The 15,138-nt window shown below is 38.4% G+C and overlaps 1 protein-coding gene across 2 annotated transcripts in view; it reads right to left on the bottom strand.

The window, feature by feature from the left end:
* CNTLN (centlein) overlaps positions 1-15,138 on the bottom strand; it is a 283,942-nt gene that overhangs the window by 204,380 nt on the left and 64,424 nt on the right. For both annotated transcript variants that reach the window (XM_077765063.1, XM_077765065.1), the window contains exon 3: positions 8,905-8,989. In XM_077765063.1, coding sequence (XP_077621189.1) covers positions 8,905-8,989 — 85 coding nt within the window. The remainder of the gene's footprint in view (positions 1-8,904; positions 8,990-15,138) is intronic.

The raw sequence follows: 15,138 nt of genomic DNA, 5'->3' as shown, positions 1-15,138 counted from the left end.
TTATTTCTAGGAGAGAGACAGCATGAGCAGGGGAGGGTCAGAGAGAGAGGGAGTCACAGACTCTGAAACAGGCTCCAGGCTCTGAGCTGGCAGTCAGCACAGAGCCCGACGCGGGGCTCGAACCCATGAACCGTGAGACCATGACCTAAGCGAAAGTCGGACGCTCAGCCGACTAAGCCACCCAGGCACCCCACAAAGAGGCACTCCTAATAAAAGACAACTGATAAATCAAACATTTAAAGAACTGTAAAAATTTTGTATAATACAAAATATTTTCCTAATAAAATATGCTCTTTGTGATCTACTTTAAATAATAAAAGCACAGGTATATACAGCTACCGTTCATTTTAAAATTTAGCTTACTGAAACTTTTCAACAAACTTCTTTGGATAGAGTACATTCTGAATGGTCTGGCTTGAGTTAATATTAAAATAGCAAATAGAACACAGAGGAACCATAAAGCATAAAGGGTGACAAGAGAAAATACGTCTGGAACAAATAATTCATTATGGATAAGAGATGAAATGAATAATTCACATCACGGTCAAGAGAAGTCTATGGAGTAACAGGAGGATGATAAAGAGTATGACGGAGGAAAAGGGGGGAAGGAGGGGCAGCAGCATAAGACCTAAAATTCTATCAAGCGATACTCGAGCATAGTTAATGTATTATTTATATAACCTACTTTCAAGTGGGCATGAAAGTTTTAATAAAAAATAGAAGTTACGAAGCCACAATAACTAAAACAATGGTAAAGCAAGAAAAAGGAAAGGGTAAGAGGGAGAATTCCAAGCAGGCTCCATGCTATCAGCACAGAGCCCAACATGGGGCTTGAACTCATAAACTGTGAGATCATGACCTAAACCAAAATCAAGAGTCAGACTCTTAACTGTCTGAGCCACCCAGGCTGAGCCACCCCAGGGACTGTCATTCTTAAGTGTTACTCTATTCCACAGGCTGTAAGTCTTAAAAATTAAAAGCTACTTAATAAAAACACAATGGAGGGACTTCCAGGTTCCACTCAAAGCATGTAAGCCACTTGCAAGTCGTCTCTCCCGATTACACAACATGGAAAAAGTTGAATTAATTAAAACTCAAAAACTCTTCTTAGATCTATCAGAGAATTGGGGACATAGAGCAAACTGCTGTTCCAAAACTAGAGAAACAGACAAATATATAAAGAGAATGGCAATTTACCAGAGCAGAAACCCAGGAGTAGAAAATGCCATGGAAACCACTACCAGGGTAGAAAAATATAGTCTATAATTAACAGATTACTGAAGGATCAAAGTGGACAAGTTTTGACAGTAAAAAAGTCCAAAAAGACCAATTTTAGGTGAGTTTTGTCAGAGCCAAACCAACCTGGCAGAAGGGAAATACCTAACTCCAATACCCTCTAGGTTTCCTATTAATCCAACGGAGGGGGAGAAACAGAAGCACTTGTGAAAGTCAGTGTAGGGACACAAGCTCGCTAAAAGATTAAAACCTAATCATAGGAGTAGAGATTACTTCCTCTCCCCCTGACATGGTAACCACCATACCAATAGGGCTTCTGCATAACAAGGGAACACAATGGAAAAACCAGTGCATCTCAGACAATACTTAAGAAGTTTGTAGAAAAACCCAAATAAAAAAAGGACAACAAAACAGTTTAGCCTGTGACACATCAACGACAGCAAACAGTAAGCACAGCCTAAGCCCTAGCCAGATAAACACAAACCTCACACTAAAGTCCTATTCACCTCACTACTTTTTAGATATTTAGTTAATTTTAAGTGTCAACTTGCCTATGCCATAGTACCCATGGTATCCAGGTTTTTTGAAATTACTTTTTAATGTTTATTTTTATTTTTGACAGAGAGAGAAACAGAAGGTAAGCAGGGGAGGGGCAGAGAAAGGGGGATACACAGAATCTGAAGGAGGCTCCAGGCTCTGAGCTGTCAGCACAGAGCCCAATGCAGGGTTCGAACCCCCGAACTGTGAGATCATAACCTGAGCCAAAGTCAAATGCCCAACAAACTGAGCCACCCAGGCACCCCATGGTATCAAGTTTTTGATGAAACACCAGTCTAGATGCTGCTGTGAACGTATTTTTCAGATATGATTACATTCAAATCAGTGACTGAGTAAAGCAGATTACCTCTCCATATGTGCCTGGGCTTCATCCAGTCACCTAAAGTCTCTAAGACAAAGGGCTACAGTCTTCTGCAGAAGAAGGAATTCTGCCTCCAGAATTCTTTCTGATTGAGTTGCAAAATCAGCTCTTCCAGGTCTCCACCCTGTCAGCTAGTCTTGCACAAATCAGACTTGCCAGCCCCAAACTGTATGAGCCAATGTCTTAAAATCAATCTCTCTTTCTAGAAAGACAGATATAGAGATATACACGCATATGTACCTCTATTTCTTCTGCTTCTCTGAAGAACCCTCAGTAATACAGAGTTTGGTCCCACTTAGGACTTCAGTCTTTTTTTTTTTTTTTTTTTTTAAATTTTTTAATGTTTTATTTATTTCTAGGAGAGAGAGGGAGAGACAGCGTGAGCAGGGGAGGGTCAGAGAGAGAGGGAGTCACAGACTGAAGCAGGCTCCAGGCTCTGAGCTGGCAGTCAGCACAGAGCCCGACGCGGGGCTCGAACCCACGAACTGAGAGATCATGACCTAAGCGAAAGTCGGATGCTTAACCGACTAAGCCACCCAGGCGCCCCAGGACTTCAGTCTTAAAATTTCAAGGACATAGATACTGTCAACAACCTGAATGAACTTAGAAGTAGATTTTTCCCAAGTCAAGCCTCCAGATGACAGTACAGCCCAAAGCAAAACCTGATTACAACCTTGAGATCCTGAGCAGAAAACCTAGCTATGTCCAGACTCTTAACCCAGAACAACTTAATAATTGTGTGGTTTTAACACACTAGCTTACGATAATCTGTTATAAAGCAACAAAAAAACCAATATAACACTATCTAGTTTACCACAGAATTTATACTAGAAAATAATGGAAAAGGTGGTTATGGAACATAAGCATTATAAATCTTGAGGAAGATGGGATAAACTTACCTTTAAAAAAAGTAAAGATATGGGTACCTGGGTGGCTCAGCCTATTAAGTACCCAACTCGATTTTGGCTTAGGTCATGATTTCACGGTTTGTGATATCAAGCCCAATGTCAGGCTCCATAGTGACAGCACAGAGCCTGTTTGGGATTCTCTCTCTCTCTCTCTCTCTCTCTCTCTCTGCCTCTCTCCCATACATGGGTGCATAGACTCTCTCTCCCCCTACCTCTCTCAAAGATAAAGAAATAAACTTTAAAAAAAAAAAAAAGTAAAGATGTGTATAGATTGAATCAAAACTCACTCCCAGGAAGATGGTAATATAGGGGAATCCTATGCTCACCTAGTCTTACAAATACAACTAGATAACATCCATATCAGTGTAAATAACCCAGACAATGACCTGAAGATTGGCAGAACAGACTCTCAGTAGCTAAATATAGAGAAGAGGTTACATTTAAGAAGGTAGGAAGGGAAGAGACGTGATTGGGAGCTAAAGGGACCAACAGGACTATAAGTGGGAGGGAGGGACCCTGCAGTACCAGAGAGGCCAAAGACACAGACCTCACACCATGTGCAGGGAAGCTACTCAAGAAGGACAATCCCTATAATATTTGGCTTTGAAAAACAGAGTGGCGTAACTTCATGAGTTCTTACAATCAGTGGGGGGCTAACACCTGGAACTTTAAAAATCAGCAGGGTTGGGGCACCTGGTGGCTCAGTAGGTTAAGCGTCCAATTTCTGCTCAGGTCATGATCTCATGGTTTGTGAGTTCGAGCCCTGCGTCGGGCTCTGTGCTGACAGCTCAGAGCCTGGAGCCTGCTTCGGATTCTGTATCTCCCTCTCTCTCTCTGCCCCTCCCTTACTTGTGCTCTGTTTCTCGCTCTCTCTTTTTCTCTCTCTCTCAAAAATAAATAAACATTTTTTAAAATGTTAAGTAAAAAATAAAAATCAGCAGGCTTGGTTCTAGGAGAGCCAGGAGGGCAAGAGGAAACTGAGTCCCCACCTTAGAGGCAGCACAACAAAGAGGCTTCAGAGATACAGCCTAGAAGCAGAAATAGGAAAAATGCCTGGGGTATTTGGGAAAAGAATTCCTTACTATTGCAGAGCCTGTGCTGCAGGGGCAGAAATCTTTGGGAGACTTCTCCAGGAACAAAGGAGCTAGTCGGTGCCCTTTCTCTCTCCACCCACCAGCCTAGAGATACAGAAACCTGCAGGAATCAGTGCTGCTCCAAAACTCTCCACCTAGCATGCTAACAGCACACCTCTTCCTCCCTACCCAGTCCCCAACCACACTTTTGTGGATCCACACCTCCCAACCTTGGCAGGAGTTTTGGGCAGCTGTGGGTTTGGACCTTGCTGGCACTCTGTACCTGGCCCCCACATTCTCCTATGGACTCAACCCCTCTAATCCTGCAGCCGTTTTCTAAAGCACCTCCAGGTCCCCTTGCACAGCAGACCTGTACAAACCTTGCTACCTCTGGGGAGGGGAGGGGTCCCCACTCCCTTATTCTCCTGCAGACCTGCCCCTTCCGATACATCTTTAGCAGGAGCCTATCAAAAGCAGTGCCACAAGCTTAGCAGTGTGCCAGCAGACTGAATAGGAGCCAGTACCACTCCAAAGTTATACTCCTAGAAGGGGAGGGGAAGAACCACACACATCAGTCCAACTGGAGTCCCAGCAGTGGGTGGGGGGAAGATATCTGGTCAAATTGCAGGTCCTCAGCAATGAAAGCTTCTCAGGGAACAATACAGGGAAAGCAGTTCAGTGCTACTAAAGCTCTGGCAAATGCCTGGTTTGACTCAACTCAAGCCCAAAGTGGCCCCAAGACTGGCTCAATAACAACTCAGGGGCCAAATCCTGCCAACAACAGGCAAAGAGAACCACTGCAACAACTGGACTGAAAGGCAAAAGAGCTCAGCCACAACAGTAGGGCACATGCAGCACACATAAGAGACACTCTCCCCTACCCTGCTCCTGAAGAGCCAGGTTCTGGTGAACAGGGGACAATGCACTACAGGACACTACAAGACTTCTTCTTTATAAGGCCACTATGTTCAAGAGCAATCCTAACACATGCTAACAGATACAGAGAGGTAGACAAAATGAGGAAACAGAGGAATATGTCCCAGATAAAAGAACAGGACAAAATCACAGCAAGATACCTAAATGAAATGGAGATGAGTGATATGCCTGATAGAGAATTTAAAGTAATGATCATAAAGATACTCAATGGACTTCAAAAAAGAGTCCTCTTTAAAGTAATGATCATAAAGATACTCAATGGACTTCAAAAAGGACCTCAGTGAGACCCTTAAGAAAGAGACAAACAATATAAAAAAAGAACCAAAAAAAGATGAAGAACTCAATAACTAAAATTAAAAATACACTAGATGGTATAAACAGTAGATTAGAGGAAGAAGATGAACAAATCAGAGATCTGGAGAAAAGAGTAATGGATAGTAATGAAGTTGAACAGGTAAGACCAAAAAAATAATGATACAAAATGAAAATAGATATAGGAAACTCAACAACTCCATCAAGTGTAATAACATTCCTATTATGGGGATACTAGAAGAAGAGAGAAAAAGAGGGAACAGAAATTTTATTTGGAAAAATAATAGCTGAAAGCTGCCCAAATCTGGGGAAGGAAACAGAGATCCAGACCCAGCAGGCACAGAGAGCTCTCAATAAAATCAACCCAAGGAGGTCCACATCATGACATGTAATAATAAAAATGGCAAAAAAAAAAAAATGATAAAGAGAGAATTTTTAAAGCAGCAAGTGAAAAGAAAACAGTTACATACAAGGGAAACCCCATGAAGCTATCAGCTGATTTTAGCAGAAACTTTTCAGGCCAGAAGGGAGTGGCATGATATATTCAAAATGCTGAAAGAAAAAAACCTGCAGCCAAAAATACTCTATCCAGAAACCTATCACTCAGAACAGAAGGAGAGACCAAGAGCTTCCCAAACAAAAAATGTTAAAAGAATTCATCACCACTAAACCAGCCTGGAAGAAATATTAAAGGGGACTCTTTGAATGGTAAGGAAAGGCCATAACTAGGAATAAGAAAAGTAGGATGCAAAAAAGCAATAAAAATTAGTACATCTGTAAAATTCAGTAAAGAGATTCACAAAATAAAAGGATGTAACATATGACACAATGTACCTAAAATGTGGCAGGAGAGAGAAGAAATGAATGAGTTCAAAGGTAAGCGACAATCAATGTAATATTAACTGCTATATGCACAAGATGTTATATACATAATACTATTAGGTAACCACAAATCAAATACCATAACAGATAGGAAAAATTGCAGAGAAAAGAATATATCACCAAAGAAAGCCAGAAAATTATGAGAACAGAGCAAAAGAAGAAAGGAATAGAAAAGAACTACAAAACAACCATAAAACAAATAACAAAATGGCAATAAGTGCATACCTATCAATAATTACTTTGAATGTAAATTAACTAAACACTCTAATCAAAAGACACAGGATGACAGACTGGATAAAAAAGCAAGGCCCATCCATAGCCTGCCAATAGTGAAGACACATGTAGATTGAAAGTAAAGAGATGGAAAAACATGTATCATGTAAATGGAATTGAAAAAGGAGTTGGGTAGCAATACTTATATTGAACAAACCAGACTTTAAAACAAAGACTGTTCTTATCTAATCTATATATAATCATAAAGGACACAGTCCAACAAGAATATATAACATTTGGGGCACCTGGGTGGCTCAGTGCACTAAGTCTCTGACTTCGGCTCAGGTCATGATCTCACATTCATGGGTTCGAACCCCACGTTGGGCTCTGTGCCTGCTTCAGATTCTGTATTTCCCTGTGTCTCTGCCCCTCCACCTCTCATGCTCTGTCTCTCTCTGTCTCAAAACTAAATAAAACATTAAAAAGAAGAATATATAACATTTGTAAATATTTATGCACTCAACATGGGATCAAACACGTAAGCTGCTAATAACAAACAAAGGATATAATCAATAGAAATACAATAATAGTAGGGGATTTTAACACCCCACTTACATCAAAAGATAGACCATCCAAAAAGAAAATCAACCATATGGATCTAACAGATATATTCAAAATGTTCTGGCCTAAAACAACAGAATACACATTCTTTTCAAGTGCACATGGAACATTCTCCAGAACAGACCACATATTAGGCCGCAAAACAAGTCTCAACAAATTCAAAAAATCAAAGTCATACCACGCATCTTTTCCAACCACAATGCTATGAAATCAGAAAACACCCCTAAGTAAAAAATCTGGAAAGGGGCGTCTGGGTGGCTCAGTTGGTTAAACATACAACTTTGGCTCAAGTCATGATCTCAAGGTTTGTGAGTTCCAGCTTCACATTGGGCTCTGTGCTGACAGCTCAGCGCCTGGAGCCTGCTTCAGATTCTGTGTCTCCCTCTCTCTCTACCCTCCCTTGCTGATGCTCTCTCTATCTCTCAAAAATAAATAAAATTTTTTAAAAAATTAAAAAACAAAACAAAACCAAGAACATCAAAGAATAGCAAAATCCATTCTCTTCCATAGAATAGAGCTGTAACTGAGGAACAGATTGCTCAGCCTGGATCTACATTTTTCAAACCTCCAGAATCTTGGGGTGGCCAATTTGGCTAGTTTCTCTCAATCAAGCGTGAGTACAAATGACATTTGCCACTTCTAAGTCATGCGATTGTATCTATCAGGCAGCTTAGCCTAGGCATATAACAGTATTTATCTATATTAGAATCCAATTTGATTGGAGTTGATTAATTCTGAGTTTTTTGGTATTCAGGCAGAATATACAACCTTTTTTCCCCAGAGCAAACAGACTAAAGTATTATTTCTAAAATTTTATCATTATAGTATCAATTATGATATTTTCTATAAGGAAAACACAACATTGGAGAATGTTCAAACTTATATGTCACAAAGGAATGTATATTCCATTTTAGAAAGATATTATACAGATATAGAGAACATAAAAATAAGTGGATCTTTTATCTAAGTTAACTTCCACTTAAAGTTTTTGATAAAACAGCTTTATATCAATAACCAGACTTAGACCAAAGTTCTCATAAAACTTTAATCGACTAGTAAGGAAAATAGAGTCAAAAGTCAAAGCGTATAGTTTCTAAAAAGAGCCTCCATTTACCGTAGAAGAATTACAGGCAATTCAGCCCATAAGAAACAACTGGGTATAAAATGAGTTTAAATATCTTATTACAATATAGGCCATTCTTACACTAAATTTCTTTCTCCTTCATTTTCAAGATGTGTATACTTTGAAAATGATTCTGGGAAGCACTGATTACATGGATTTTTGCAGTGATAATATACTAATTATACAATTACATATATAATAAAATTATATATATGTAATTGTATAATTAACTGATGATATGTAAAACATAAGAAAGCATGGTTTTTCAAAAGATCAAATGGAAGCATCCCAGTTATTTGTTGACCCTTTCTATAAATGAAACCATCTGAAAATTTACAAGTTTTAATGATACTGCTTAATAATACAATAACAGATAATAATAAAAGGTGAAAATTTAATAAAACACTGAATAATTACTAGTTACTATAAAACCATAACACTATCTTAAGAGTTTTAATGCATAAATGACATAGCCCATTAATTCAGAAAATAACAGGCTATAAGCAAATTACAATAGTGAAGAATAATCTGGCCATAGTAGTTTCAAAATAGTAATGGTTTGACATAAGCCTGATATTCTTAATGAAAATGAATATTATTGCAGAAAAAAATTAAAAGTAATAGTAAATATCTACTACCTGAAACAATATACTTACTTTTAGTATTTTCTGTTACACCTACCTGTTCCAATTCATGTATTTTAGCATCCTTCACTTGCAGAATTTCTAAAACTTTTCTGTCTTTAGCTTCAGATTTCTGTTTTTCTCTAGAAAGAAAAATAAGGGAAAGTATATTAGTTATAATTGGTAGCTAATCCTTTAAATTTTCACATCCTGAAAATGAGTATCACTTTAAAATATAGAAAATTAAATCATCTGGGGTTGACAGTCCTTTCAGAATTAATCAGAAACCATATGGTAAGTGACAACAACGTACAACGTACAAACTGCTGACAACTAGGACAACTTCATACTGAAAGAACAGTTTCGTTTCCAGATTTAGATCTATTAAAAAAAAATACTTAAAACACGTTTAATCCTGATCACAATAACCACTCTAACATCAAGTAAAAAAAAATAAGTCAATATGTTCTTTTTTTAATGTTTATTTATTTTTGAGAGAGAGGATGCAAGTGGGGGAGGGGCAGAGAGAGGGAGAGGTAGAATTCCAAGCAGGTTCTGCACTGACTGCAGAGTCTCATGCAGGGTTCAGACTCACAAACAGCAAGACCACGGCCTGAGCAAAGATCAGAGCTTAACCAGCTGAGCCACCCAGGCACCCCAAAGTTAACATGTTCTTAACATAAACACTTTATACACACAATTAAATTAAGAATAGAATATCATATTTTAAGTGAAAGACTTAAAAGTGAACTAGAGACTTATTAATAACAGGATAAAAATTTATTGGACATTTATTTATATTTTTAAAAAACTTTAGGGGAGCTGGGTGGCTGAGTCAGTTGAGCGTCTGGCTTTGGCTCAGGTCATGATCTCACCGTTCATGGGTTCAAGCCCCGCGTTGGGCTCCGTGCTGACAGCTAGCTCAGAGCCTGGAGCCTGCTTCAGATTCTGTATCTCCCACTCACTCTGACCCTCCTCTGCTCATGCTCGCTCTCTCTCTCTCTCTTTCTCTCTCTCTGAAATTAAAAAAAAAAATTTTTTTTTAATTTTAAATAAGTTTTTAATAAAACTTTAAAAATAGGTCAAATAAATAGAAATCTACACCTAAATCACTCAGGAGTGACAAAATATACAGGAAAGAAAGAAGAAAAGAACCCTCACCTGGGAAACAGTGAAATGAAGGGAAGGGCCTTAAGAAAGCACAAAGGATTATCAGAAAGAAGAGACACCAATCAGAAAAGCACACCACCGGCTGTAAGAAATAAATGCAGATGATATACTAGTACACTTAAAAATATTTAAATTAGACTCCCAATAACCTAGCATTGTAAGTTCACACTTTGAGGCAATTCTCTGTTCTCTAAATTGATACTATTAATAGAAAAACATAAAGGAAAAAATTAAGGAAACACAACCACATCTCTCAGAATTGCAAACTAAACAGAAATACAAGGTTATAAAAAAGGATGAAGATGCTGTGTACTGTCCAGACCCAGATGCAGGCTAAGGTGAAAAAGAGCTCGGCTCCTGAGGGTAACTGCGAATGAAAGTGCCTAGCCTAATATACAGAGCATATATACAGAGCATATACAGAGCATAGCTAGGCTCATTGTTTGAAACCAGAGACTAGGGTGAGGCCCCCAACTCCTGAAAGGAGTCTGGAAAAAATCCTTCCCCACCTTTTCCTGGAACTAAGGCTTATATGAAAGTTTAGAAAGGCAAAAGTTTATAGATAGCATCCCAATCAGGCACTGAGCCAAAACACTCCACAGCCAACGTACTAAATTTAACAAATCCTCTGTGTCACTGTTGGCTAAGAGCCCCACGCTACCAATATAAATAAAACCTATTTCAGGATGGAATGAGGGTGACAATTTAGTGGCAAACACATTTCTAGAGAAAAAAGGCATTAGACAAAGCGGGGTAGTGGAGGGAAGAAAAAGAGAACAGTAACATCAACCCTCGTACTCATGGTTTGACCACAAATATAAAATGCAAGAAGAAAACACACACTCTATAAACACATACAACACATTCACACACTAACTTAATAATTTAAAGAAGCAATCACTATGGACAAAATTAAAATAACAGAAAACACTGAAAAAAACTTTAAAAGGGGCGCCTGGGTGGCTCAGTCATTTAAGCATCCAACTCCTGGTTTCAGCTCAGGTCATGATCTCACAGTTTTGTGAGTTCAAGCCCACAAGCGAACGAGCACAGAGCCTGCTTGGGATTCTCTCTCTCCCCTTCACTCTGCCCCTCCCCCACTCAGGCTGTCTCTCTCTCTCTCTCTCAAAAATAAAAAAAGAAAAAGAAAATAAAAGACTTTAAAATAAGGATCCCTTGGGGCGCCTGGGTGGCTTAGTCGGTTAAGCGTCCGACTTTCGCTTAGGTCATGATCTCGCGGTTCGTGGGTTCGAGCCCCGCGTCGGGCTCTGTGCTGACTGCCAGCTTAGAGCCTGGAGCCTGTTTCAGTCTGTGACTCCCTCTCTCTCTGACCCTCCCCTGCTCATGCTGTCTCTCTCTCTCTCTCTCTCTCTTAGAAATAAAATTTAAAAAAAAATAAAATAAAATAAAAAATAAAATAAAATAAAATAAGGATCCCTTATGACCTAAAAGAATGACTAAAATTAAAAACAAAACCAAAAAACAAATCTTTAAAAATCTACTGAAAACCTTAAAAATACAATTATAATCACTGAATCAAAACACAATTCAATGGGTTTAACTGAAAATTTGATGTAAAAAGAGAGTAAGTGAAATGGATGATAACAATGAGAAATTCATCCAGAACACTGAATAGAGAAATGATATTAAAAATACGAAAACACAGTTAAGACACGTACGTCTCACTTGAAACTTCCAACATATGCCTAAAGAGCTCCAGAAGTAAATAAAAATGGGATGAAAAATAAAGCAGTTTATTTTTAGGAGGTAACTGCCAAAAATGTTTTAGGATTGAATAGAATCCTCAGATTGAAAGAATACCTATAAGAATAAATACCTAAAAAACATACACTCATCTATACATTAATCCATCATTCATTTAATAAGTGTTGAACACTTATTACACGCTTGGCCTCATTCTAGGGAATAGAGAATTGCAGTAAACAAAATAAACCAAGTGCTATCTTTATGGAATTAACATTCTAGCTCACAGGTACTGAAAATAAATGATATGTGATACATAAGTGAAGTGACATATAAGTGATATATTAGTTGGTATGCCAACTGGCTATGTGTATATGAACAATAAACTAAGGTAATGCAGAAAGGTGCAGTAAAATGGGAACACAGAGGATAATTTTGAGTAGAGAAATAATATAATACAAATTAATATCTCACAAGTATCATAATGGCTCCTGGACTGAGGGCAGACTCTAGAAATCAAAAGTAGAAGCAGAAAGAACAGTTAGGAGGCAAATAAAGATGAACTGGACAAGATAGGTAAGGGTAACAGGATTTCTTGATCCAACAGATATGAGATTTAAAGGAAGGGAGAAGTCAAGAATGTTTCCAAGGCTTTTGTCTGAATAACCGGAAGGATGGAGTAGACATGATCTGAGATCCTGACGAAGAGAGTTAAGGGACATTAGAATTTTAGATTTGGACAGAGGTGGCTCAGTCAGTTAAGCCTCTGACTTCAGTTCAGTTCACGATTTCAAGGTTCACAAGTTCAAGCCCCACACCAGGCTCTGTGTTGACAGCTCAAAGCCTGGAGCCGGCTTCGGATTCTATGTCTCCCTCTCTCTCTCTGCCCCTCCCCATCTCGCACTCTGTCTGTCTGTCTGTCTCTCTCCCTCAAAAATAGACACTAAAAAAAAAATTTTTTTTATTTGGACATGTTAAATGTGAGATGTTTAATCAATATCCAAGATGTGGTTTCATAAACAAGCCTGGAATTAAATAGTCAAGACTAAAGATAAAACTTTAGGTATCATCCAAGTATTTTTAAAACCCTAAGAGTAGATGAAATTGCCTAAGGAGTGATTTTGGATAGAAAAGTCTAAGAATTGGGGGGCGCCTGGGTGGCTCAGTCGGTTAAGCATCCTGCTTCAGCTCAGGTCATGATCTCGCAGTTTGTGGGTTGGAGCCCCGCGTCGGGTTCTGTGCTGACAGCTAGGTCAGAGCCTGGAGCCTGTCTTCGGATTCTGTGTCTCCCTCTCTTTCTGTCCCTCTCCTGCTCACGCTGTCTCTCTCTCTCTCTCAAAAATAAATAGAAAACATTAAAAAAAAGAAAGAAAGAAAAGTCTAAGAATTGGGTCCTGACGCACTCCACGTTTAGAGGATAGTAAGGTGAGGAAAAACAGCCAATGATTCCCCAAAGGATAAACAGTCATGTAAAAGGAGAATCAAGGGAGAAAGCTAAGTGAATAAGTTATTTCTAGAAGAAAGGGATCAACCTTGACAAATGCTATAAACATGCTAAAGAAGACAGAGACTGAAAACTGGACTGCTGGGATTTAGCAATATTGTAGTCACTGATGATTTTGACAAGAGCTGCTTTAGGAGAATGGTGGATATACAAGCCTAATTGGAGTGAGAGAAAGAAAAAAAATAGAGGTAGGAAAAACTGCTCTTCAGATAAATTTTGCTGTAAAAAGCAGCAGAGAAATGGAGCAGTATTTCAAAAGAAATGTGAGATCAAAAGAGATTTTTTTTCAGAAGACAGAAGATAAAATTGCACGGGAGTATGTTGACAGGAATGATCCAGGACAGTGAGCGATACGGATGATGCAAGAGAGAGAAGAGAGAACTGCAGAGTGACATCCTTGGATCCTTAAGGCTTTAGTGTACACAGTTGTTTGTTTTTTTTAACTTAGATGACAGTATAAACAGTTCTTCCAGTGAAATAAAAGGAGGAAATACAGGTACAGATCCAGATATGTCAGTAGATGTGGTTATGGGAAGGAGTAAAAGCTCTCTTCAAAAAGCTTCTATTTATTCAGCGGTGTAGAAATCAAGGGGATTGTCAGGAGTTTAGCTAAAGCGACTCTATGCCTTGGCATCCACTTGCTTTGGCCAAGCAGCCTGAAGCAAGTTCATGTAAATGCCTTAGAGAGCAGCTCAGAGAGTCACAAGTAAATTAAAGTTCTTGATTACGCTTCCCCAACAGCCCGTGATCAACAATCTCCCCTGCCTCCTAACGCCTTTCCTTTATGTGTCCCTTACATAAGATTCCCTCACAGAGCTGACCAAAACCTAGCTCTTTTGATTTGACCAATCCCACATTAGCCTGGAAATCCCAAACTACTTTACACACAAACCCTCATAAAGGCATGTGCACCAGGTTCTCTCTGTCTGTCTCCATACTGTGCCTTGACTTCCCCAAGCGGCCCCTCGAGACATGCAGGGGACTTTCATTAGGACCTGTGAGCAATAAACTTCTCTATTTCAATTTTTCTTATGGTCTGTTGTTGAACCATGGCTCACCATTCAGCACCCTGTGTTCCACTTAACATTAATTTGACAAATTCATAACAGTTATTCATCAACTGAAAGTGAGAAGGGGAAACAAAGTGTTATAAGTTGACAAGAGAGTAAGCACCAAATAGTCTTCTAGGAGACTGGGATGGTAAGTGAGCCAGAAAAAAAAAAAAGGATATCTACTAGTCAGTACTAAAGACCATGGAGGTCAGTGGTCATAAATTCACATATGACCAGTCACCATGGCTGAGAATTTTTCTCTAGCCAGGTTCAGCCCTCTGAATATAGACACACAGTAGGTAGAGAATTGGAATAAATCACACCTAAAATTTTACAAACATATGTATTATTTTTACTGTTTGTACTTTATTCTGCTTTATTATTTTATTTTCTATTACCAAGTATTGATAGCATATCTAATGCATCATCACAGTCTATTGTCTTCAACTGGGCTCTCATTATATTTATTTTTATTTTATTAATAATGAAATTCAACATACTTTCATCAAATGAAATGTTTTTTTTTCCCTAATTTTCCAGTGCTGGTCAATATAACTGTCATTTATACTTTAATGTTCTTGATTTATAAAACTATTTTATATATTAAAAATATATCCTCTTTATCACTGTATTGTACACCTGAAACTAATATAACACTATATGTTACCTATACTGAAATTAAAATTAAAACCCTAATAAAAAAAAAGAAATCCTTTGCCTTTCATTTGTCCCAAATATATAATCTCAAATTATCACTTGAATTTAATGTTATAAAATCATGAGTATAGCAAAACAGTACTACATCAAATCAAGGTATATGCATCAGTGGAAGAACGGCTTTGAATCTCAAAGGGAAGAGCTT

The sequence above is a fragment of the Crocuta crocuta genome, unplaced genomic scaffold, assembly GCF_008692635.1.
Source record: "Crocuta crocuta isolate KB4526 unplaced genomic scaffold, BGI_CrCroc_1.0 scaffold687, whole genome shotgun sequence".
Classification (NCBI taxonomy): domain Eukaryota; kingdom Metazoa; phylum Chordata; class Mammalia; order Carnivora; family Hyaenidae; genus Crocuta; species Crocuta crocuta.
The sequence above is the reverse complement of the archived record's forward strand: the minus strand, read 5'-3'. Positions and strand labels throughout refer to the sequence as shown.